General features: G+C 40.4%; 1 protein-coding gene and 1 pseudogene across 2 annotated transcripts; both read left to right on the top strand.

Moving 5' to 3' along the window:
* Positions 1 to 1112: 1112 nt before the first annotated feature.
* Positions 1113 to 8726, top strand: LOC143854407 (Ribosomal protein L20). Of its 2 annotated transcripts, none has more exons than XM_077364374.1 (3): positions 1113 to 1251; positions 2679 to 2881; positions 8151 to 8726. In XM_077364374.1, exons 2-3 carry the CDS (start codon positions 2696 to 2698, stop codon positions 8328 to 8330), a joined length of 366 nt encoding a protein of 121 aa, XP_077220489.1. In that variant the 5' UTR covers positions 1113 to 1251; positions 2679 to 2695; the 3' UTR covers positions 8331 to 8726. The 2 variants fall into 2 exon arrangements, with proteins under 2 accessions (XP_077220489.1, XP_077220490.1); XM_077364375.1 differs by lacking the exon at positions 1113 to 1251 and adding an exon at positions 1772 to 1817.
* Positions 8727 to 16155: 7429 nt separating this feature from the next.
* On the top strand, positions 16156 to 18227 carry LOC143854969 (trans-cinnamate:CoA ligase, peroxisomal pseudogene; annotated as a pseudogene).
* Positions 18228 to 22226: the final 3999 nt, after the last annotated feature.

Below are 22226 nucleotides of genomic sequence, written 5' to 3'. Positions count from 1 at the left end.
ATAGTAAACCTATTTACTTAATGAACTGGTTCCACCAGAAAACAATGATCCCGACCCTTGGTTGAGATGGATTTTTCAGGAACTAATCACCTGTTCCTAAAATTTTACCAAAAGCAAGTCTACTTAATCTGAGGGCTCTAGTTAGGGTGTGCAATCAAATTGGATTGGCAGTGCAATTTGTTTACAATTACCCCTTGATATTTGATCTAATGACAGCCTCTTAAAAAGTTGGTTGTCCGTGGATCAAATATCAAGGGTGGCGCGCTGATTACACGCAGCATTGTCTTGACACCATATAAAAGCTCTTTGTAAAGATTGTCGTTTCCACCCAATTACTGATCCAGCTGAGAGCGTAGGGGTGCAACTTGGGTCGGGTTGAGGCCAACCTAGCCCTAACCCAAGCCTCGTTTCGAGGATAGTCAACCCTAACCCAACCTATCTAACCTTTTTTTTTTTTCAAATCGGGTCGGGTCGGGTTGAGTTCGGATTCACCTAGGGCCAAATTGAAAAATTAAAGAAAAAAAAAACATAACCCAAAGAAAATCAAGATAAAATTAGAGAATGGAACCACTGAAAACCCACATTTTGATCGGATATAGATCAAAAATTTTCTCCAATCGGACAGTCATAATAATCTCCCACATGTACGGTGATCGGGTCCACCGTCATTAGACCTGGCAAAAAATGAACCTGACCCGCGGGTCCATCTGGCCCGCCCGTAATTTAAGGACCCGTTTGAAATTTGACCCGACCCATACGGGTCATGTCAAAACTGTGCCGGGCCAGGTGGACCCTCGGGTGCCCGTAAAAAACCCACATGATTTAGATTTTATATGGTGTAAGCCCTTATAATCCCGTATTTTTTCAGATTGTACTGTATGTACGACATCTTAGGATGATCTAAACCGTTCATGTGATGGAACACAACTTAAATAGGTTGTGTCCCAAAAATCATTTCCTTAGGATGATCCTAGCCCTCCGATCTATATAGGTTTCCATAAATAATAATATGCGATTCCTACATAGATCAGAGGGCTAGGATCATCCTATGGAAATGATTTTTTTGGGCTTAACCTATTTACGTTATTGCCCATCACATGGACGGTTTGGATCATCATATTATAGTGTGGGTAAAAAACAGCAAAGAACCCGGCCGGTTGCCAGGCCCTTTTGCCCTTAAACCCACACTCGTGGTATTATTCTACACATTTGCTTCTCCCACATCTGAAAACCCTTTTGTTCTCCATCAAGGTACCCCTCTCCCTCCCTCTATCTTTATCTCCACCCATGTAATCCGTTTTAAGGTTTCTCCATTTTCATTTTTCTATATCTTCAAAGAATGCATCAACTTTGGAGGAATCTTTGTGCATCCATGAGACAAAAAACAAACATTTCTGGAATTATAGTTTTCTCTGATTTTAGAATCCTAGTTTTGTAGTTTTTCTATGATTTTAGAATCCTAGATTTATAGTTTTCTCTGATTTAGCTGCTGCAATTTCATATGAGTGCCCTTCGATCTGATGCCCGATTTTCTATTACAGTTTGCTCAGTGATATCTTTTCTGTAACTTACAAATTAAGAGCATGGAAAGTATTTCTATTTTCAAAGCAAACTGTATTTCTGTATGTTACAAATTAAGGGAATGGGAAGTATTTTTTGTTTTGGAATTCAAACTGTATCTAGCTCCTGCATTCCATAGTAGATGAACTTCTATTTCATAATGTTATGATCTATGTGTGCTTGTAGAAATGTCTCTCGAATAGGGAGAAAATTGTAGTCGACTCGGCACGACGCCATCGAGTATTAGGTTGACATGGGTGAGTACTCGGTTAATGTGGTCATAATTCTGGAGTTTTTATTGACTTTGTAGGGCAAAACGCGGGACACGGCCTAGGTAAAAGGGAGTCAACTTGGGGGAGTCCACGAAGACGCAGGGGAGTTTTAAAACTATGGTTTAGTTTAACTAATGAATCACTTTAAAAAGTTTTTTTTTTTTTTTTTTGGGAATGATTCTTAATAAGTTTCTTTAATTCACATACATAAATGTTGTAAAGGTTGTTATTTTTAGATTTGAGCCATAGCCTTCTATGAGGGCCTATACCATAAGCTCTTTTAGGCTTGAAGGAGTTGGAATACTTTTGGTAGTAAAAAACCTTCAACAATTGGGTAGAAGACACCTTTCTATGGGAATATTCTGGACAGGAGCACTAAAAAAATTCATTCTGAATCTTGATTCCGAAATGAGAATCAAGTGAATGGTTGATCGCATCCTAAGCCACTAATTTTAGTAGGTATTGATCTTGTAGTCTTACAAGACAGGGCGTCTATGTGGCAGTACGAAGACCATGTAGGTCATCCTATGGGGACAACAGGTGTGTGCTATGTGTGGGGACCTAAGGGCTAAGTATTACGCCCTTGAAACAATAGTCATAAAGCACGCATCTTTTCATTTTAGTTCATTAAACCACTAAAAGGGGTGTTCCTATATGTATTTGTGGATTTTTTTTTTCTTATACAGGTATGTGCAGATTTTCTGATGAAAATGGAAGATTCAGATACTAATTAGTGCCTGTGCTTTCTTTATCTCACTCTCTCTCAATAGATTGGAATGAATGAGAAATCACTAAAGCTTGGTAGAATCAACTGATTTTATGTTTTTTTCTCTTTCCTTTTTTTAGTAGAGAGAAATTGAGAGATGAACAAGGACAAGATCTTTAAGCTCGCAAAAGGGTTCAGAGGCAGAGCAAAGAATTGCATCCGGATAGCAAGAGAACGCGTGGAGAAGGCTTTGCAATACTCATACAGGGATCGCCGGAACAAGAAGAGGGACATGAGGTCTCTATGGATTGAAAGGATTAATGCTGGAACCCGCTTACATGGAGTAAGGAAAATCCGGTTCATTTGATTTTTCTTTTCAATTTCTTTTCAATTTTACTTGCATAAACAGTTGATAATGGTATTTTTTTTTTCGAATTAAATGAATGGATATCAGATTTTTGTTTCTTATTTGTTTTTGTTTGAGATTCATGAGTGACCCAAAGGAGTTAATAGATTTTCTTTTACAGAATCCTTATTTCTACTGCTATGAAAATTAACTAACTATAATTGATATTTGTATGGGAATTGTTTTATACGCCCGAAGGCATCATATTCTTGATTATTTCTATTTGAGATTCTTTTTTTTTTTTTTTTTTGAAAATTAAAAAGAACTGAAATATATTTTTATTTGAGATTCTTGAATGACCTTATTCTAGTTTATAATTAATAAATTACATCAGATGTAGGGGTGCAAGTTTTCTGATTTCTGGGTTCCTTAGATTGATGTTTACCTTCTAATCGAATTGGCCTCAGGTTGAATGCAATTCATGTTTTATAAAAGCTCAACCCAACATGACCCATGTTGCACCTCTAATCATATGTTTATTTTACAGTTTTTTACTCTATCTTGCTTTTTACCATTAACTGTGATTACCAAAGTCATTAGGTATTTCTTAGTTCTGGGTGACGTTACTCTCAAGGTTTTTTTTTTTTTTTTTTTTGGTTTTTTTGAAAGGTTACTCCAAGATTTTTGCTTCATGTGGATTCCTTTTCAATTCCTTTTTCTTACTTTAAACTGTTTTCTGTAACCGTTGCTAGTGCTGGATGAATCTTAGTTTTCCATAGTAATTGTTATTATTTTACAAACAATCCTAACATTTAAAGAAAATCCTTGAAATTAGAAATTTGATTCTAGCTCCGATACTTAGACTTTGGAGTCACCGGCCTATGGAGATGATTTGGTGATCCTTGTTTGCAGTAGTTAAATCCGTGGAATATTCGTGCAGATATGGTAGATCTTGTGGTATAAGGAATTAGCACTCATGAAGGGGCTTGGAATTTTATTTACCGGACATCGGCTCATTCTTCTTGATTCTGTGATGGGCTCGTGAGGACCCTTGCCCTTCTACTTTCATTAGCCTAGTTTGAAGAACCCTCCATGAAAAACTTGCTAAGAGGGGGTCTCGATCTGCTTTAGCAAAATTTTGCTAGAAGCTGAGATTTGTTTAGACTAAACTAAAATACTAGGCTAGGGAGGCTTTGGCTAAAATGAATCGAAAGAAATTTTCCATCCTTGGCAGAATTTCTGAGCTAGACGAGGAATGAGGTCACCCATTTATCCGCCAAAGACATTTTGGAGTGAAATCAACTTAAGGAGGATTATTATTGGATAATTATCTAGGTAGAAACCATTAAAAAATTTATCTAGGAAGAATTGAAGTAGAAATAAAGATCCAGATTGAAATGGCTAAAAGAGGGAGACAAAACACGACTTATTTTCATAGTAGTGCAAGTGCCAAGAGACAGGGCAACAGAATACACTCTCTTATTAGAAATGGGACTACGGTGGAGGACCAAGTATCTATATCTTTTGGAATTGTGTCCTTTTTTAAACTATACTCCTTTGAAAGAGGCCTTTACCTACCTTGAGGATGTGATTTTTGGGCAGTTGGATGAGGTTTTGAACAAGAGTCTTGAAAGACCTTTTTTCTAAGGAAGATTTGTCTCTCTCTTTCCTTTGGGTAGACATGAAGCCAAAGCCCCTGGCCCAGATGGTTTTTGTATGACTTTTCTTTTCAGGAATGTTAGGAGTGGATCAATGGGAATATTTTGGCCATGTTTCAAGAATTTTCCTAAAGAATACTAGAGAGGCAATCTTGATAGATGTACTGGGGCCACTTTTGTCTTGTTGATTTCTAAGAAGGATGTAGCTAATAACTTCTCTGACTTTTGGCCAATCAGTTTGATGGGCAATGTTTATAAGATTTTGGCTAGAGTTCTGGTGATAGGATTCAATGTATCATGAGAGGTATTATATTGAAATTGAAGAGTGCGTATATCCATGGTAGACAATTTTTTGTTGGTGCTAGCAAAAGCAGTAACCTTTTACTTTGCTAAGCTTTGTGCATGATTCATGATGTGATGCGTATGGTGCATTATGAGATGTGTATGTGATTGCATGCTTATATGCACCATCGGGCTGAATGCATGTTTATGTTTTTTTATACCCATTTAGCTAATTTTTTGTTTCGCAATAATTTATGTTAACCTCGTTTCTTTACATGCTTTATTTAAACAATCTAGTGTTGTAGTTTGTATGGTTTTCTTAGGCAATACAGTGAAGCCTCGGATGTGTGCAACATGCACGGATGGGGAATAAGAGTGCACACAAAAGATTAACGTGTTCACTAATGTGAAATGTAATTTGAAACGTTGGCATTAGGGAACACAATATTAGAGTTAAAGCCAAGGTTGAGTGCATTACGATGATAGGTACACCTTTGAGGTACATTAAGTGAATATGATGCCATTACACACACTCCAGGTGGCTTATTTCATGTTTTGAGGGGCATTGCTCTACGTTACCCTCTCTACAATTGACCTTTCCACACCGTGATTTTTTTATCTATGGCCAAATCTTGCAGGTCCTTTCATTTAATTGTAGTCTTGATTCTTATTTGTGAATGAGCTTATATTCATTTAAACATTTATGTAGATAAGCCTTTGGTTCACTGTAGTACTAACAAAGTTCCATGTATGACACTTTTATTTGGATTATGAAATGGAATCCATTCCCATGCAATATCTTGGCACCTCTGTTCCAAAAACGACATCATAATTAACCATGAAGCCTACAAACATGTTAAGAAGTGTTGGCTTCGTATAAGTGTTAATCTTGTAATTGGTTTGTAAAATGACTCATAGTCTTGATCAATCTGATCTCCGAATATTTTAATCATTTGACACACTACCTGAGATTCTGAAGAAGTTAAGAAAATCTCTGTCAGTCCTCAAAATAATCGAAGACCAGGGAAAAAAGTTTTATTTTATTGTTTGAATTACTCAACAAGAATGGGATGTTTTGGCATGCGGTGGTTTAAGCCATTTGATCTGGCTTGACTGATGTGGCAGTGGAGATTATGCGTAGATTGAGGGCCCGTTTGGATACATGGATTTTAGAATCTTGGATTTCCTCAAAATCCTGGATGGGAGACGAGAAGAAGGAGACTGTCCGTTTCATTTCTCTTTAGAATCTTGGATTTTAAGTAAGAAATCCAGGTTTTAGAAATCTCTCTCCCATCCTGAGATTTCTAAAACCTGGAAACATGGGATGATCTCTTACTCTCTTGCTGACGAAAAGAAGCGCGAGAAATCAGAAAACAACGGCTGGTCTCCTCTCGTCTCCCATCTACAATTTTGAGGAAATCCAAGATTCTAAAATCCACGTATCCAAACGGCCCCTGAGATCTGGGAATGAATTGTGGGGGATAACAATTTCATCGTGAATATATAGATTATTGAGTGGCTCAAGTGGTTTATCCATGAAAAAGTGCATCAATCAGGTGGAGATTTGTTGTCTGGTTTAGAGATTGTGAAGGGTAAAGATGCTTTCAGTAGGCATTAGATTTTGAGAGTGTGTTTCTGTTTAATGTTTGTTGATGTAACTCCCCATGCATCTGCAGCTTTTTAGGCCATCTCAAGAATGACATGAAGGAAGTTGGTGAATGAGACATTATTACTAGGAAGTTCAGTTTTTTGATAGGTTAGGGTGAAAGGGTTTTTTTGTGTGTGTGTGTGGAAGAGGGAGGGGGGGGGGTTGGGTGAAGTTACTTGTAAGTCGATTTTTCGGCTCCAATTTACCCTTCTTGTGGGGTTCTTTTCTACAAAGTATTGAAGTTGATGGGTAATCCTGGAATGGGTACTCATCTCCAGCTGGATCTTCACCGTAAATGACTTCTCTCATGTACATATTTATTTGGAGTTTGAGAGTATTAGAATTGGTATTTCCCTTTAGTGGATCACTTCATACAGGTTTTTGCTTCATTGAGTTTTGACGCTTGAAATATACCCACCAGGGTATCCTCCCTACTGGTTGCTTATTGTGTTTGAGGCCAAATAGTGGTTGAGGAATGTGTACTGCTGCTTCACTACCTATAGGGCTGAGAAGAATTCTGTAGTGTAAGAAAATCCAAGGCCAAATGATGCTTTGCAGCAGTGAAGAAAATCTAAAGGCCCAAATGATGCTTTGCATAATGACATGCAGCTAGGGGTGGCAAAATTGGCCGAACTGAACCGGAACCGAGCCGAAACCGAACCGAAAATTCAGTTTCGGTTTGGTTAAACCAAACCGATTCAAATTTCGGTTTGGTTCGGTTTGGGGATCAAACCAAACCGAAACCGAATATTTTCAATGATTATGAGTAAGGGGTGCAAAAATTGGCGGAACCGAACCGAACCGAAAATTCGGTTTCGGTTCAGTTCGGTTCGGTTCGGTTCTGTTCGGTTTGGGGGTCGAACCGAAACCGAACCATTGCCACCCCTACATGCAGCATAGGAATTTAGGTTTCCACTGCGGAAAAAAATGGCTCTCTTATCGACTTGTGAATTTCCAGGGTTAATGGAGTTGGGATTTGTGAAGGCGATTTGCTCAAAACAAAAACGAAGAACGAGGGAAGCCCACAGGGCAATCCCACCCCTTAAAGGGTGAGGTTTAGACACAAGCCAAAGAATAAAGAATCACTAATTTGATTTTCTTTTCAATCTCTCCCATAAACTCACGTACAATTTTTTGACCGAGCCTTACTAACTTTATGAATCCCAACATAACAAGTTATAACTTATAAGTACATATAAGAAGAGATCTTGATCTCCTATTTCTTCCACTGTCGTACCTATAACAGGACTCCCAACCCAACGTAAGAAATTGCCATGTCGAACTCTACAGACTAAATAAAACATGCATATAACGTCTCGTTTTACATCTAATTCTCTCTAGTTTCCTAATTCATATCAAACTCTAAGAAAAGATGTTTATCTACTGTATCGAGGGCGTTCTTACATTTGTTACCTCTTATGGAAATTTTCCCTTACAACTGCCTGGAATGATAAAGGATTTATTGGGTTTGACTTGATAGGACGGGGACCTTACATCTCCCACACCTTTCAAGCTGTTAATTCAGTTCAAAGTTCAGAATAGCTTCCTGTTTTAGTAGTTGGATCCATTTCAACCTATTAGACATTATCTAATTTTGATTGAATCTCAATCTGCCAATTTTATGTGAATGTTAGTTCTAAAATTCATCTCATTTCTTCATTTATTTCCCCTTTCTCAGGTGAATTATGGTAATTTCATGCATGGACTGATGAAGGAGAACATCCAGCTGAACAGGAAGGTGCTTTCAGAGCTTTCTATGCACGAGCCACATAGCTTTAAAGCGCTCGTTGACATCTCTCGCAACTCATTCCCCGGAAACAAAGTCCCCAAAAAAGAAGGCCTCTCTCTACTTGTATGAGTTTCTTTAAAAGAAATATTCATCTTCTTAGTTTTAAAGTTATTGCAACTTTGGTTACTAGAATTAATAGTCATTGAAAATTGAAAAATGTTCCATCTTCTTAGTTTAAAAGTTTTTGCAACATTGATTGCTAGAATTAATAGTCAATGAAGTGTCTAGGCCTCTTCTGATCAGTTCTCTAAGATCAGATTTTTGTTCAATTTAATCCCATATCTTTTGGCTACTGATATCCGCTCGACCTTGTTTTGATAATGGGCCGAACTCAAGTTGTTCTACACTTTTTGATTGGTTGCTCAGTACTTTTTGTTGGTATTTGTAATAGCCTTTGACAGCTGCCTAAACGATGTAAAACAAGGTAAGTTCCCCCATTATATATTCGTGGTTGTGCTTATATAATTTTCTGGGAAAAAAAAGCATGGTCATGCTGGTATCTGTAGCCTATTTTTTAAATCTTTTGTTTGTTTGTATATTTTTTATTTTAATATTTTTTACTTTTATTTATTTATTATATGTGTGCGCGCGGCGTGATTTGTGTCTTCATTGACAAGGATGCTGGACCCACCCACCCTAATCTGATAATTTTAGGGCAAGCCCCCGTCTAGTGTATTTATGATTCACTTTTTACACTACAATGTGGTGGCCCAGGAAAGAAAAGGGGGTGAATTTATCATTCCCCAATTTTTTAGGGTTAAAAGTTTAGATAAAGTGCAAGGGGACTGTCCGAGGAAGAAAATGGGGTGAATTTATCATTCCGCAATTTTAGGGTTAGAAGTGTAGAGATAAAGGGCTAGGATCATCTGACTAAAGTGGATGGTGTGTCACCTATCGTCTTTAAAGAAGACACCTGTGTCTCTTTTAGTTACTGTTCAGATGAAGATTATATCTGTATTCCGGCCAAAGCCTTTGGCAGACTTGAAAGCTAAGCTAATGCTCTAAAAGATTCAAGTCCCCTTAAATTCCGAACAACACAATGGCCAAGCACTGTCAATGAAATCACAGATACAAGAGCGAGAAGTGGCGAAAGCGGAATTATTGTGAAGATCGACATGGAGAAAAAGGCATATGACTCTGTAGACTGGACTCTCCTGTACCTCATACATGAAAAAGGCATAGGACCAATGTAGATTGGTCCTTCCTGGACCACATATAGGAAAAAATGGGATTTGGAAAGCGATGGAGGTTATGAGTCAAGGAATGTTTATTTACGGCTTCTTTCTCACCCGCAGTCCTCCCCCGCCATTAGGGAAAGATTGGGCGTGGGGGCCAGATGCTCCAATTTGAAATTCAACCTTGATTCCCTTTGATATTATTAAGAACTCCTATCCGATTGTTCAGTTCATTATTGGTGGAAACTGGTATTTGAAGTCCCCCTAAAAGCCCATTAGGCTCTGTTCACTTGTTTTCCCGGGAAAGGAAAAGAAAAGGTTTCCCGGGAATCTGACGTGGCATTAGGAAAAGAAATCCAGGGGAACTGTGTAGGAAAAGGTTTCCCGCGCCTGTTCACGTGTGCAGGAAAAGGTTTTCCGAGAAACTGCTTGCCCACCTTTTTTCACTAGTTTTCCCGGGAAAGCAAATCCGACCAAAATAGTGGAATTTGGTTTCCCACACTTGTAAGAAAAGAGACATTTCCACATCACTTTTGGCAATTTCCAGGTCATTATTTGACATTTTCCACCTAGGCTTGTTACTTTCTCAGGAAAGCAAGTGAACACCAGAATTCTGTCTTGTCAAGGAAAAAAGAGGCTGTTTTCCAGGGATTTGCTTTCCCGGGAACGTAAGTGAACAGAGCCTTAGTGAATGGATTGCCAGTGGGTTTCTTCATGAGCACGAGGGGCATGAGACAGGTTAATCCGATGTCACCTTATCTCATATCTATTCATTATGGTAGCAGAAGCACTCAGCCTTCTTATTTCTAGAGCATAGGATAAATGCTTTCTCACTTCCAGTTTGCCGATGATACTACAATTTTCCTTCAAGAGAAGCTGGAGCTCACAAAGAACCTCAAAAGAATCTTCAAATGGTTCGAGATGGTGACAGAGATGGAAATCAATTCCCACAAAAGTGTGTTAGCAGGAGTGAACATGGTAAAAGAAAAGGTAGTGGAGCATGCAGCCATACTTGGCTGCAGACATGAAAAGTTACCTATTACTTATCTCGTATTGCCTTTTAGGGATTAGGAAGCCAAAAGCTCATCAGTAGGACGCGGTAATAGAAAGAATTGAGAGAAAACTCTCTACATGGAAGGGACAATATTTATCTCTCGACGGATGCATTACGTTGATAAGGGCGGCTTTTGCAAATTTACCTGTATATTTTATGTTGCTTTTTAAGGTTCTTGCAAAGGTGGCAAATTGAATAGAGAGACTCCAGCCAGAGTTTTTATGGGAAGGAAGAGAAGTCAAGAGGAGTCTAATGATCGTTATAAAGTGGGAAAAAGTATCCAGGATGAAGCCTCAGGGAGGAGTTGGCATTGACCGAATAAAGATATGAAATACATCCCTCTTGGGGAAATGGTTGTGGAGGTACGGGGAGGAGGACGCGCTCTGGCATCAAGTGAATGTAATAAATATGGTAGGGGATGGGGGGATTGGGAGTGTAAAGCCTTCAGTTGGAAAAGGATCAGGTGCATGGAGGTCAATTTGCGCAGTGAGACCGTTCTTTCATCCATGGGTAAGACCGTAAGACTACAAGTAGATGGAGGGGAGGAGGTTTGCTTTTGGTATGACCGATGGATTGGGGAATCCCGCTTATGTAGGCATTTCTAGATTAATTTTTGCTAGCTTTGAATAAAGGAGCAACATGCAAAGATTATCTAGAACGTTGACAGGGATGGGTGGTTAGATTGGATCATAAAGTTAAGGAGAAATTTAAAGGAGCAGGCGTTAACAAGCTTAGCTAATCTTCTAGCCCTTCTTTAGTTGCATTACAGTTCTCCTTGGAGCTCAGATCACCTAGTGTAGTCTCCTGATTCCTCAGGGTCCTTTATAGTTCGGCATTTCTTTCGTTGTTTGGTCGGTGAAGAGGAAATGATTCCAGGTTCTACCGCATGATGGTGGCTGCTTTTGCTTGGACTACTACTAATAGGCGGATCAATACACGTAATAGGCGGATCAATACATGTAATAGGCTCAGAAGGCACCGCATTCATCTGGCGAGTCAGTGTGTATTATGCAAGGCAGCAGAGGAGTCCATCAACCATCTTCTATTGCATTGCATCTTTTCTTGTAATGCATGGAGAGGAATTATTAGTAGTTTCGGATTCGCATGGGTATTTCATCGATCAATCAAGAAGACATATTACACTAGAGTAGCCACCCATTTGGATAGCTGGGGAGGGAACTGTTGTCCCTTATGCTATCATATGGCACATTTGGTAAGAGAGGAATCAAAGACTTTTTAAGGATAAAGAAAAAAAGGACCCGGATGAATAATGATAGAGATCAAGGGCTGAGTTGGTGGTTTGGGCGAATGATGGCCATGTGTTAACCCCCTCCTGTTCGACATCGGACATCATTTGGCACTTGCAGTCATTTGTGAGAACAAATAAAGACTGCCCCTCTCCTCGATGGATCCCCCCACCGTAGGCTGCTTAAAACTTAATTTTGATGGTAGTGCAATCCAGGACCTACTAGCACAGGAGGGCTGATCGATAACTCATATGGGAGGAGGTGGTTGTGTCTTTCGGGTCTCATTGGTAATTGTGACTCCGACGAGACGGAGGCTAAAGCGCTTTTATGGAGCTTAAAATGGTTTATGGCGAATTTATCCTACTCTTTGATTGTGGAAGGAGACTCTTCCATCGTTATATCATGGGCTAAGGAGTCCGCATCAAGCTAGTTGAAGTTGCCCAACATCATCATGGGCTGCAGAGTTATTCGTCCTACCTTCTTACACATGCTTAGATCAACCAATGAAGGACAGATATGCTTGCTAAGGTAGAACTGCAAAAGCTGGAAATTGAACTCATCCATAAATATTGGGTAGGGGTCGGTTGTTGTACAAGGCAATGGTAGTACACTGTTTGTAAAGAGATTAGCAGATCTTTTCGCCAGCTCTAGAGAACATATCATTGTACTGTTATGGATTATTCAATAAAAGTCACATTTTTTGAAAGGGAAGTGATATATCCGCCCCAGGAACACCCCCTTATCAGTGTGTCAATGACTAATGAGGGGTTGTTGTACTTGATGTCGGAAGAATTCAATGCCCTTGATTGCCATTTATACTGACAGAGGGTGTTCCTGGTGATCAAAAGGGGAGGATATATCACTGCCCTTTTTGAAATGCTTTTCATCAGATGAAGGGAATGAGAGGATGAGAAATCTAATATGGGCTCACCTACTCGACATTAATGTGATTTTGACGTTCCTTGGTTTCATGGTTTGCATATGAGACCGCCCACATTCTCCTGTTCCCATCTTTCAATTTACATGGCTAAGCTACCCCAACTCATTTTTTCCTTCAGAAAATTTTGGGTAATTAGTGGTCCAAGATGATTCATATCTTATAGACAGTCTAGATTAAAAACAAAGAAGGTGGGGCCCATATATGCAATATGGGTATGTATCATTGTATTACAATGAGTTGGCATCCCACTTTGTATGATCTAAACCGTCCCTTTTATGCCTTATTTTAGATCTCCTACAAGTCAAAAGTACACCAATCATCCAATCCTAACTTCTCCTAACTCATATTAATGAATATTTCTTAGTGGTTGGACTTCTATTAACTTCTATTCATATTCATTGCGGAAGGACTAGCGATCGATTGGCGTGATTTTTTGGTCATAGGAGATCCAAAGTAGATATCCAAAGTAATATCTTTGGAGCTTCTAAAGTCATGTTTAAGTTAAGAATACCATAGTCAGCAAGAATTGATAGGCAAAAAAGCAAGAGGAAAAATTCCGGTTTAATACACCATTGGTTTTTTTTTTTTAAAATAGATTATATTAAAACGTATATGTGTACATGTGTGCCTATATATCATCAACTAGTGGATAACCTGTGCGATGCACGGGGCGACTGGAAAAGTAAAGGGCTGTGTCGGATACGTGGATTTTAGAATTTAGGTTTTAGTTTGAAAGCGGGGTAAAATTATGGATTTTACAATCCATTATCCTGGATATTTTATGTAAGAAATCCAGGTTTTAGAAATCTCTCCCCCACATGGCGCACTCCTAGCATGCAGGATTACGTTATATATATATATATATATATATATATATATATATATATATATATATATATATATATATATATATATATATATATATATATATGAGAATAGTGTTCTTGCGCAGCCACTCAGATAGCTTATCTGAGCAGCTGCTTCAAAAACTCATGTGGCCCACATTTTTGTGGTGATCTAAAGCATTCATTTGAAAGGCCCTTCCATGGATAGAGTGTGTACAAAAAATCAGCCCTATAGGATCATCCTAACCCAATCAAAGGTGGAGGGGAAAATGTACAGACACTGTTTCTGACCATTTTTCCCCTTCACAGATGGCAGGGTTAGGATGATCCTAAATGGCTCATTTTTGGTACACACCCGATCCATGCAAGGGTCTTTCAAATGAATGCTTTGGATCACCTAAAAAATGTGGGTCACTTGAGTTTTTGAAGCAGCTGCTCAGATAAGCTATCCGAGCAGCTGCGCAGGAACACTTTTCTCATATATATATATATGAGAAAAGTGTTTCTACGCACGTGTGCAAGGAGCTCTCTGCGTACAAGTGGCTTAAAAAACCACCGATTTGTCTCTTTTTGTTGACCCCTCCATACGAAACAATCGGTGGCTTTTTAAGCCACTTGTGTGCAGGGAGCTCCCTGCGCATTGCATAGAAACACTTTCCTCTCTCTCTCTCTCTCTCTCTCTATATATATATATATGAGAAAACTGTTGGTGCGCTTAAGCGCACCATTCTTTTGGTATGCTTAAATTGTTATAACGCCTCCCATTCGTTTAAATGTTTGGGTCCCGCTAAAGCGCACCGATGGAAGGCGTTATAACAACTTAAGCGCACCAAAAAAATTGTGCGCTTAAGCGCACCAACACCTCTCTCTCTCTCTCTCTCTCTCTCTCTCGATATATATATATATATATATATATATATATATATATATATATATATATAGAGGAATATGTTCGTGCGCTTGAGCGTTGGAACCAAATGGTGCGTTTGAGTGCACCATTCACATGGGTCCCACAATTTCTGTGAGGATCCAAACCATTCATTTGCAAGGCCCTATCATAGATAGGGTGTGTACCAAAAATCAGCTCCATTGAATCATCCTAACTCCTCCAAAAGTGGAGGGCAAAAATGGGCAGATTTGTGGTCTGTCCATTTTGACCTCCACAAATGGATGGGTTAGGATGATCCTATGAAGCTGATTTTTTGTACACACCCTATCTATGTAAGGCCCTTTCTAGTGAATGCTTTGGATCATCCTAAGAATGTGGGCCTCATTGGTTTGAGAGCTCAAGCTCACCATAAGGTTCCAACGCTCAAGCTCACAATCCTTTTCCTCATATATATATATATATATCGAGAGATGCTAAACTCAAAGGAGCCCTCGTAGAAACCGGCTACAAGGGCTCCTACATTGGATCCACGTCATCCTAAGTGCATTTATGATGACACTTATAACCGTAGAAGGAAATGACGTGGTTCCAATGGAGGAGCCCCTGTAGCTGGTTTCTACAAGAGCTCCTCCGAGTTTGGCATACCTCGTATCTGTAAAACCAAAATCTGAAAATTATATACCTATGCCAACAACATGATGGTCGATTTGTAGATAGAGGTTGTTTAACCTTTGTCCCGACTAAGTCCGTGGCGATGGAGGTGTGACAGCCTCTTGTAGATAAGCCTCTTGCATGGTTTTAAATTTCGTCCGAAATCCAAAATTTTGGATAAGTCTGAAAGTGAAATGTACCGAAACCGAAATTTTGGAAACTTCAGGAATTTTGGCCGAAATCCAAAATTTTGGATTTCGGTCAAGTCCAAAACCGAAATGTACGGAAACCGAAATTCCCAAAATTTATCAAATTTCGGCCGAAATTTTGAAAAAAAAATGCCCCATTTTAATTCTTTACAAGAATTCAGCCGAAATTACTGAATTTCGACCCAAAAAATCAAAATTTCGAGACTTTCTACCGAATTTCAGGATTTTGGCCAAAATTTCGGTTTAAGCCTTGGCCTCATAGAAAGTATTAGGATGATTTTGCCATTTACATTTAATACGTCTAAAACGTGTCATCAAACAGTTGGGATGTGTCATCAAACAGTTGGGATTTGCTAGGGACCATCACAGGCTGGCTGTTGCAGCTGAGAGCAGCCATGTCAGATGAATTAAATGAATGAAGAAGACAAAATCTGGTCAAAAGTGCTGTTCTCACATGCAACAGCCAGCCTCGAAATGCCTCTGCTAGGGTCCCTAGCTCCTAAAAATATACAGATTTTACGCTATAAAACGTTCCCAATGGTTTCCCATGCATTGGTTTAATAATGGCACCACTTCATACTTTTTTATTTAATACCCCCCGTGGTAACAGTTTCCGTGAGAATGGTTCCCTCCTTAAGGATGTCATTCCCCTTTGCAAAATGCTTTTAACATCCAATTGAAAGTGGAAGGTAACAGTAAAGCATCCCGTGCTATTTATCATTTAGGTTTTCCATAGGGTGCAATTGTCCCTCCTCGCCCCCACATTGGCACCATATAAACCCCTCTTCCTCCTCACTTATGTGATTCCACAAAACACACACTCTCTCTCTCTCTCTCTCTCTCTCTCTCTCTCTCTCTCTCTCTCTCTCTCTCTCTCTCTCCTTCTCCTCCTCCTCCCCCTTCTCAGCCATTCTCTTTTTCATCTTCTCTTCCCTTGAAAGAAAAAAGCTAGTAGCCATTAATGGAACAACTACCCAAGTGTGGGGCTAATTATGTCCCCCTCTCCCCGATCACCTTCGTCGAGAGGGCGGCCTCCGCCTACACCGGACGCACGTCGGTCGTATACGGCAAGACCCGTTTCACTTGGGACCAAACATACGAGCGGTGCCGCCGCCTTGCCTTCTCTCTCCAATCGCTCAACATTGCGAAGAAGGACGTCGTGTCAGTGCTCGCTCCCAACATTCCGGCTCTCTACGAAGTGCATTTTGCAGTGCCAATGGCCGGCGCGGTGCTTAACAACATAAACACCCGTCTTGACGCAAACAATGTGGCCACTATACTCGGTCACTCTGAAGCGAAGGTAATCTTTGTGGACTACGAGTATGTGCCCTTAGCTCGAGAGGCACTCAAGTGCCTCCTCAAGGGTAAGGGCCGAAAAGACGATCCCTCGTCTTCCTTACCCTTGGTTGTGGTGATCGATGATGTAGATACACCGACGGGTATTCGGTTGGGGCAGTTGGAGTATGAGCAGCTGATTCGAGATGGTGATCCAAGGTACAACCCACAGATGATCGACGATGAGTGGGACCCGATCGCGCTTAATTACACCTCAGGAACCACGTCGGCTCCCAAGGGTGTTGTATATAGCCATCGGGGTGCTTATCTAAGCACCCTCAGCCTGTTGTTGCAGTGGGAGGTAGGGAGTGAGGTAGTCTACCTCTGGTCCCTACCTATGTTCCACTGCAACGGGTGGACTTTCACCTGGGGCATGGCTGCACGCGGAGGCATTAACGTATGCATCCGCAACACGTGCGCCTCAGATATGTATAATGCCATTGCCGAGCACCATGTCACCCACATGTGTTGCGCCCCCGTTGTGTTCAACGTCCTCCTCGATGCAAGCCCAGCGGAGCGGCGCCCACTCCCCTCCCAGGTCTGTATCCTCACCGGCGGTGCCCCGCCCCCGGCACCACTCGTCGAGAAGATGGAACGGCTCGGGTTCCACGTGACACATGGGTACGGCCTCACGGAGGCGACGGGCCCGGCCCTCATTTGCGAGTGGCGGTCAAAATGGGACGGATTGCCCCGTAATGAGCAGGCCAGGCTCAAGGCGCGACAGGGTATAAGCGTGTTGACGCTTGCCGGGGCCGACGTTATGGACCCAGAGACAATGGTGAGCGTTCCACGAGATGGGAGGTCCGTCGGGGAGATCGTCCTACGTGGCAGTAGTATAATGAAGGGGTACTACAAGGACCCAACTGCCACGTCAGACGCCTTCAAAGGGGGTTGGTTCTGTACGGGTGATGTGGGGGTGGTCCACCCGGATGGATACGTGGAGATCAAGGATAGATCAAAGGACGTGATCATATCGGGAGGTGAGAACATCAGCAGCGTCGAGGTGGAGACAGTACTGTACGGTCATCCGATGGTATCGGAGGCCGCCGTTGTGGCAATGCCACATCAGTACTGGGGCGAGTCACCGTGTGCCTTCGTGACCCTCAAGAAGGAGACCACCAAAGAGTCCAAAGTGGGTACTACCATAGTGAGTGAAGAAGAGATCATTTCCTACTGTCGAGAGAACATGCCCCATTTCATGGTGCCAAAGAAAGTGGTTTTTGTAGACGAGCTACCAAAGACTTCAACGGGCAAGATTCAAAAATTTGAACTCAGGGCTCGGGTTACAGCCACTCTCCCTCAAAACAAGATGCAAAATGTCCCACCCAAACTCCAACGCAACAACAACAACAATAACCACAACGTTCGGCCACAAGAACAACGGATCCTTGCTAAATCTCGACTTTGATGTTAAAATCACTCTCTATGTGCTGCGACATATGATTGTTATGGCGTTAGGGCATCTGGTCTTCAACATACTTTGAACTGAGTTTTTCTACTCCTATTGGGCGACCCACTCCTGTTCTAGGGGAACCTTCATGGCTATTATAACGTGTAAATACAGCGTATATATTCAGCACTCTGCGTAGCAAAGCTTTAAACAAAGAGTATTAACATGTAACTTTACAACGTTTTGCCTTTACAAGCTTCTATGCCTTTTAATGTTCTGTCTTTTATTCATTCTTGAATGTAAGAGTTTTGCACCTGAGTTTTGATTGCCTTGTGCGTTTTGCATTTTGCTTTTGCTTTTGCAAATGTTTTATAGTTTGAAAGGAGAAAGACACATACATAAAAAGGCTCCATTCTACCCTTGATCCTGGAGAGATTTGAGGGGTTGGTAATTGAGCTGAGCATCTAATGGGGCTTGTACAGGGGGGAAATAAAAGACCTATTCTATGCAAGGTTTTTAGTTTTCTAATTTCTATTCCTATCTCAAGCTGTGCTCACTCATCCCCTCCTCTCAAATCTCTATTACCAGCCCTCTGTACCCCTCTCTCACGTGGGGTAAACAAATATTCCACAGAATTTTTTTCATCACCGCCAAACATGCCCTCTGGGTAAAAGATTTTTCAAGGACATTTATTTTATAAAGAAACCTTAAAAATAAAAAAACCCCATGCTATATCCGTGCATTATCTCGTGAGAAAATTTTTACCATAAACTTTTTCAAAAGAAAAATTTTTTTATTAAAAAAGGTTTCAATCTAAACCCTAAACCCCTTTTACTTTCCTTTATTGAGAAATCACGGGCAAAATTTGAACCGATCGGGTGCAAAGAAATGGATTAGCAGAAAGAAACAAACTAGAAGATACAGATACGGAAAACCGCCTACATCCACAGGTGAGATCATAATCTTCACTATGAAAAAGCAAAAATACAAAGATTAAAATAGATTAGCCCGAAACCCACAAACCATAACCCTTCCCTTTATCTCTCAGTCAAGCCGTACACCAAAAACAGAGTAAGAAAAGTCCACCTCAATTTGACACCACATTGAAAAATTTCAAGAAGAAACTCTCTTTTTCTCTCACCATCATTCACTGGGTCGTGGTGTTACGGTCCTAAGTGGGGGCCTACCTAGGTATGGGACTGGGTCGGACCCAGCCCGATATGGGGCAGGTTTAAAAGGCCTTGCCTAATGCGTTCCATCAGCTCTGGACCTTTTGGCGTATTGGTAAGGTACCTAACATTTGGTATCAAAGCAGTAGATCCTACGCCATGGCTACATCTTCAGATTTTGGATTCGATGTGTGAAGCTTTTCAGAAGATCAAAGCACTTACTTTAGAATTGATGGAAGGACATCGACAGCTTTTCAGAAGATCAAAGCACCTACGGAAGGATCGAACAAAATCAGCACGGCATTCAGAAAGTCCTGCCCGATGAAACAAAAAAAGAGAAAAAAATATAGCTAGAAAAAAAAGCTAAAAAGCCACAAAAGAAAGTTTGTCGCTGAAGAGTCTATCGTTCCTCTCAAATTGTCTAACGCCACCGAAAAATTCTCACCCACAACCATTTGTGTGTCAAGATCCAAATCATTCCAGAAAAACACAACGAAGGAGCTTTGATGAATGCTACGATGAGATTGGTTTGAAAATCGAGTTGTCTCAACTATTGATGACGACATTCTCCAAGACAAAGAGAAGAAGAAAAGGAGGGAGACGGAAAGACTTTCAGAAAATTCGCAAGATCTGTTTTTTCACCAATTGGTCCGCAATCTCCAACCATGAGGACAAGGTTGATTTCAAGGCGGGTGGAATGTTTGGTGCCTAAATGGGATCAACTTGTGGTGGAATAAATTAATATGCTATTTTAGATAATAAGATCGGATCTTACCAGATCTGATATATTTAGTAGTTAGGATAGATTAGATACCAATTTAGATTAGGATTTATTATTTCTATGTTTATCTCCATCACTTTATATGTTTATCATTAAGTGCTTCATATAAGCACATATTACTGTTAATGGAAATTAATGAAGAAATCATAGAAATTGGGTCTTTGTGCCAAAAGGAGGATTGATCCATCCCTCGAAGTGGATCAAGAGGTGATCTTTCCTCTAAGAAGATAAAATCCGTTGCGAACCGAATCAGGTTCGTAGCAGATGTAGTTTTTATTGGTGCCAAAATCTGCTCGTGGCCGGATGAGATTGAGTTGTACTTCGATCCGTGCACGTCCTGCGCTCAAAGAGCAAACGTTAGAAGTCCCAAAGTTTGGACTCTGGGAAGACCCACCAACGCTCAAGTCTGAAATCGAGAAAATGGGTAATCCAAATAGGAAAGGAGCAGGGTAACGACATGTTAGAGATCTCAGTTGGGTACCTTTGATTGTAGGGGGTCTTTCTATAGAGTCGGAGTCCTACGCAGTTTAGAGTGCTTGCCTATTTTGGAGTCTTTCCTTATTGGTCGACCTCCCGAAGGAGTCGATTTCTATGTTTATCTTGGATACTTTGAGTTTCATAGTGGAGCTCGATTTCTATTTATGTGACCGAGCTTTTTGGAAGGTTGCCTCATGGGGTTTGAACTCCCTTCTAGGACACTTTCCTCTTTACTCGGACTTACCTATTTTGGAGGTGAAATGGGCAAGTACAGTCCCTGAAAGTTCGGTGTAGAGGCCACGTGCCATGTGCTTATTAGGATGGATTTTACCCCTAACAGTTTCTCTCCCCACATCTACCTAATAGACAAGGGCCAAAGACCCAAGCCCCAGTCTCTTAGGCCCTGCTTGGATTGCAAGAAAACTTTTCTCATAGAAAAAAAAAATCAATCGAAAAATATTTTGGCCTTCCAAAATTTTCCAGAATATTCTTGCAATCCAAACAGGACGGGATTAGTCCAACTATGATACACAAAACAATTCTTACTCCTAGTCAAACTAAGTTTGGCCTACTCTACATGAGTTGAACAAGACACCAATCCCATTATCCTCATACAAAACATGCATCCAATCGGGCACTACATAATCCTCGCACTTGAATAAGGGAAAGAGGTTCACCCCCTATACTATCTAGAAGAAGAAAACCTTGACTTATCAATGATTCTCAACACTCCCTCTCATCACAATCTCCTGGGTAACAATGTTTTCTTCCATCAATTACAATAATTATGGGGAAATGACTTATTCACCCCCTTTTCTTCCACAAGCCACCCTCTTTAGTGCATTTATGACTACTCTTTTTAGTTTTTACACTACAATTGGGTGGCTCAGGTAGGATAAGGGCGCGACTATATCATTTTCCCTATCATGACCCTCTTATGCTCTATCAAAGCCCTTGGCTTCGAATGGAAATTTATCCAACCATCACTATTAGTTTCACATTTTTTAACATCTGTGCGCACTGTTAATAAAACCAAAATCATTCAAAAAAGAAAAAAAAAAGTCCACTAATTGATGATTGTGTTAAAAAAAAACCTCAGAGCTAATGTCCTTTCAACATCACAATTAGTGATTAAGTCCAGCGCTCAAAAAAATTCATAAACCATGAGATGATTAGCATCCATAATCGCTATCACCAGTATTGGGTTCCCCCCTCTTCTCATGAAAGTTTCCAACTACAATTGGAGGCTATTCATACATCTTCAACATTAAAGACAATCGGCAGATCACCACCAACAGTAGAGACTAAGAGTGCAAACAACAACTTCACCTTTTGTTTTTATAGGTGAATAGATTTTTCCCTAATTTCCAATAGTTTACTCTCTAAGAATCCCAACATCTCCACATTTGAATCAAGATAACTTCCCAACTATATCAATGCACTCAGGAAGTATCCCACATTCAATCTCCGATGAAATCCCGAAACATGGCATCCAAGATCAAAACCTTGACCTAACAACGCAATTCTAATTTCCATGCTCTACAGCAAGAGTTTCATAGCATCTTCTATGGGGCTCATATCATTTCACTTCTTTACTTGCCAATGTCCCCACATATATGGTTCTATGTAGCTTTTCCTTTAACCATCATGTGTTATATTGAGTTTCTTCAAGTAGCTCTTTTTTTAAAGTTTCATCTTAAATGTCCATCATTGGCACATCTCCCCATTCCCGTAATTTTATAGGATTTTGAAAATTTCATCCAAAACCGATATGTTCCCATTTCCATCACAATTGAAACACAT

The sequence above is a fragment of the Tasmannia lanceolata genome, unplaced genomic scaffold (genome assembly GCF_043159265.1).
Source record: "Tasmannia lanceolata isolate RefF3 unplaced genomic scaffold, GAP_Taslan_0.1 ptg000020l, whole genome shotgun sequence".
Lineage (NCBI taxonomy): Eukaryota > Viridiplantae > Streptophyta > Magnoliopsida > Canellales > Winteraceae > Tasmannia > Tasmannia lanceolata.
The sequence above is the reverse complement of the archived record's forward strand: the minus strand, read 5'-3'. Positions and strand labels throughout refer to the sequence as shown.

Excerpts from the sequence above, each read along its gene's own strand:
- LOC143854407 (XM_077364374.1), top strand. The coding sequence starts at position 2,696 with ATGAACAAGGACAAGATCTTTAAGCTCGCAAAAGGGTTCAGAGGCAGA. Across the intron at positions 2,882-8,150 it reads CTGGAACCCGCTTACATGGA|GTGAATTATGGTAATTTCAT; the intron begins GTAAGGAAAATC and ends CCCCTTTCTCAG.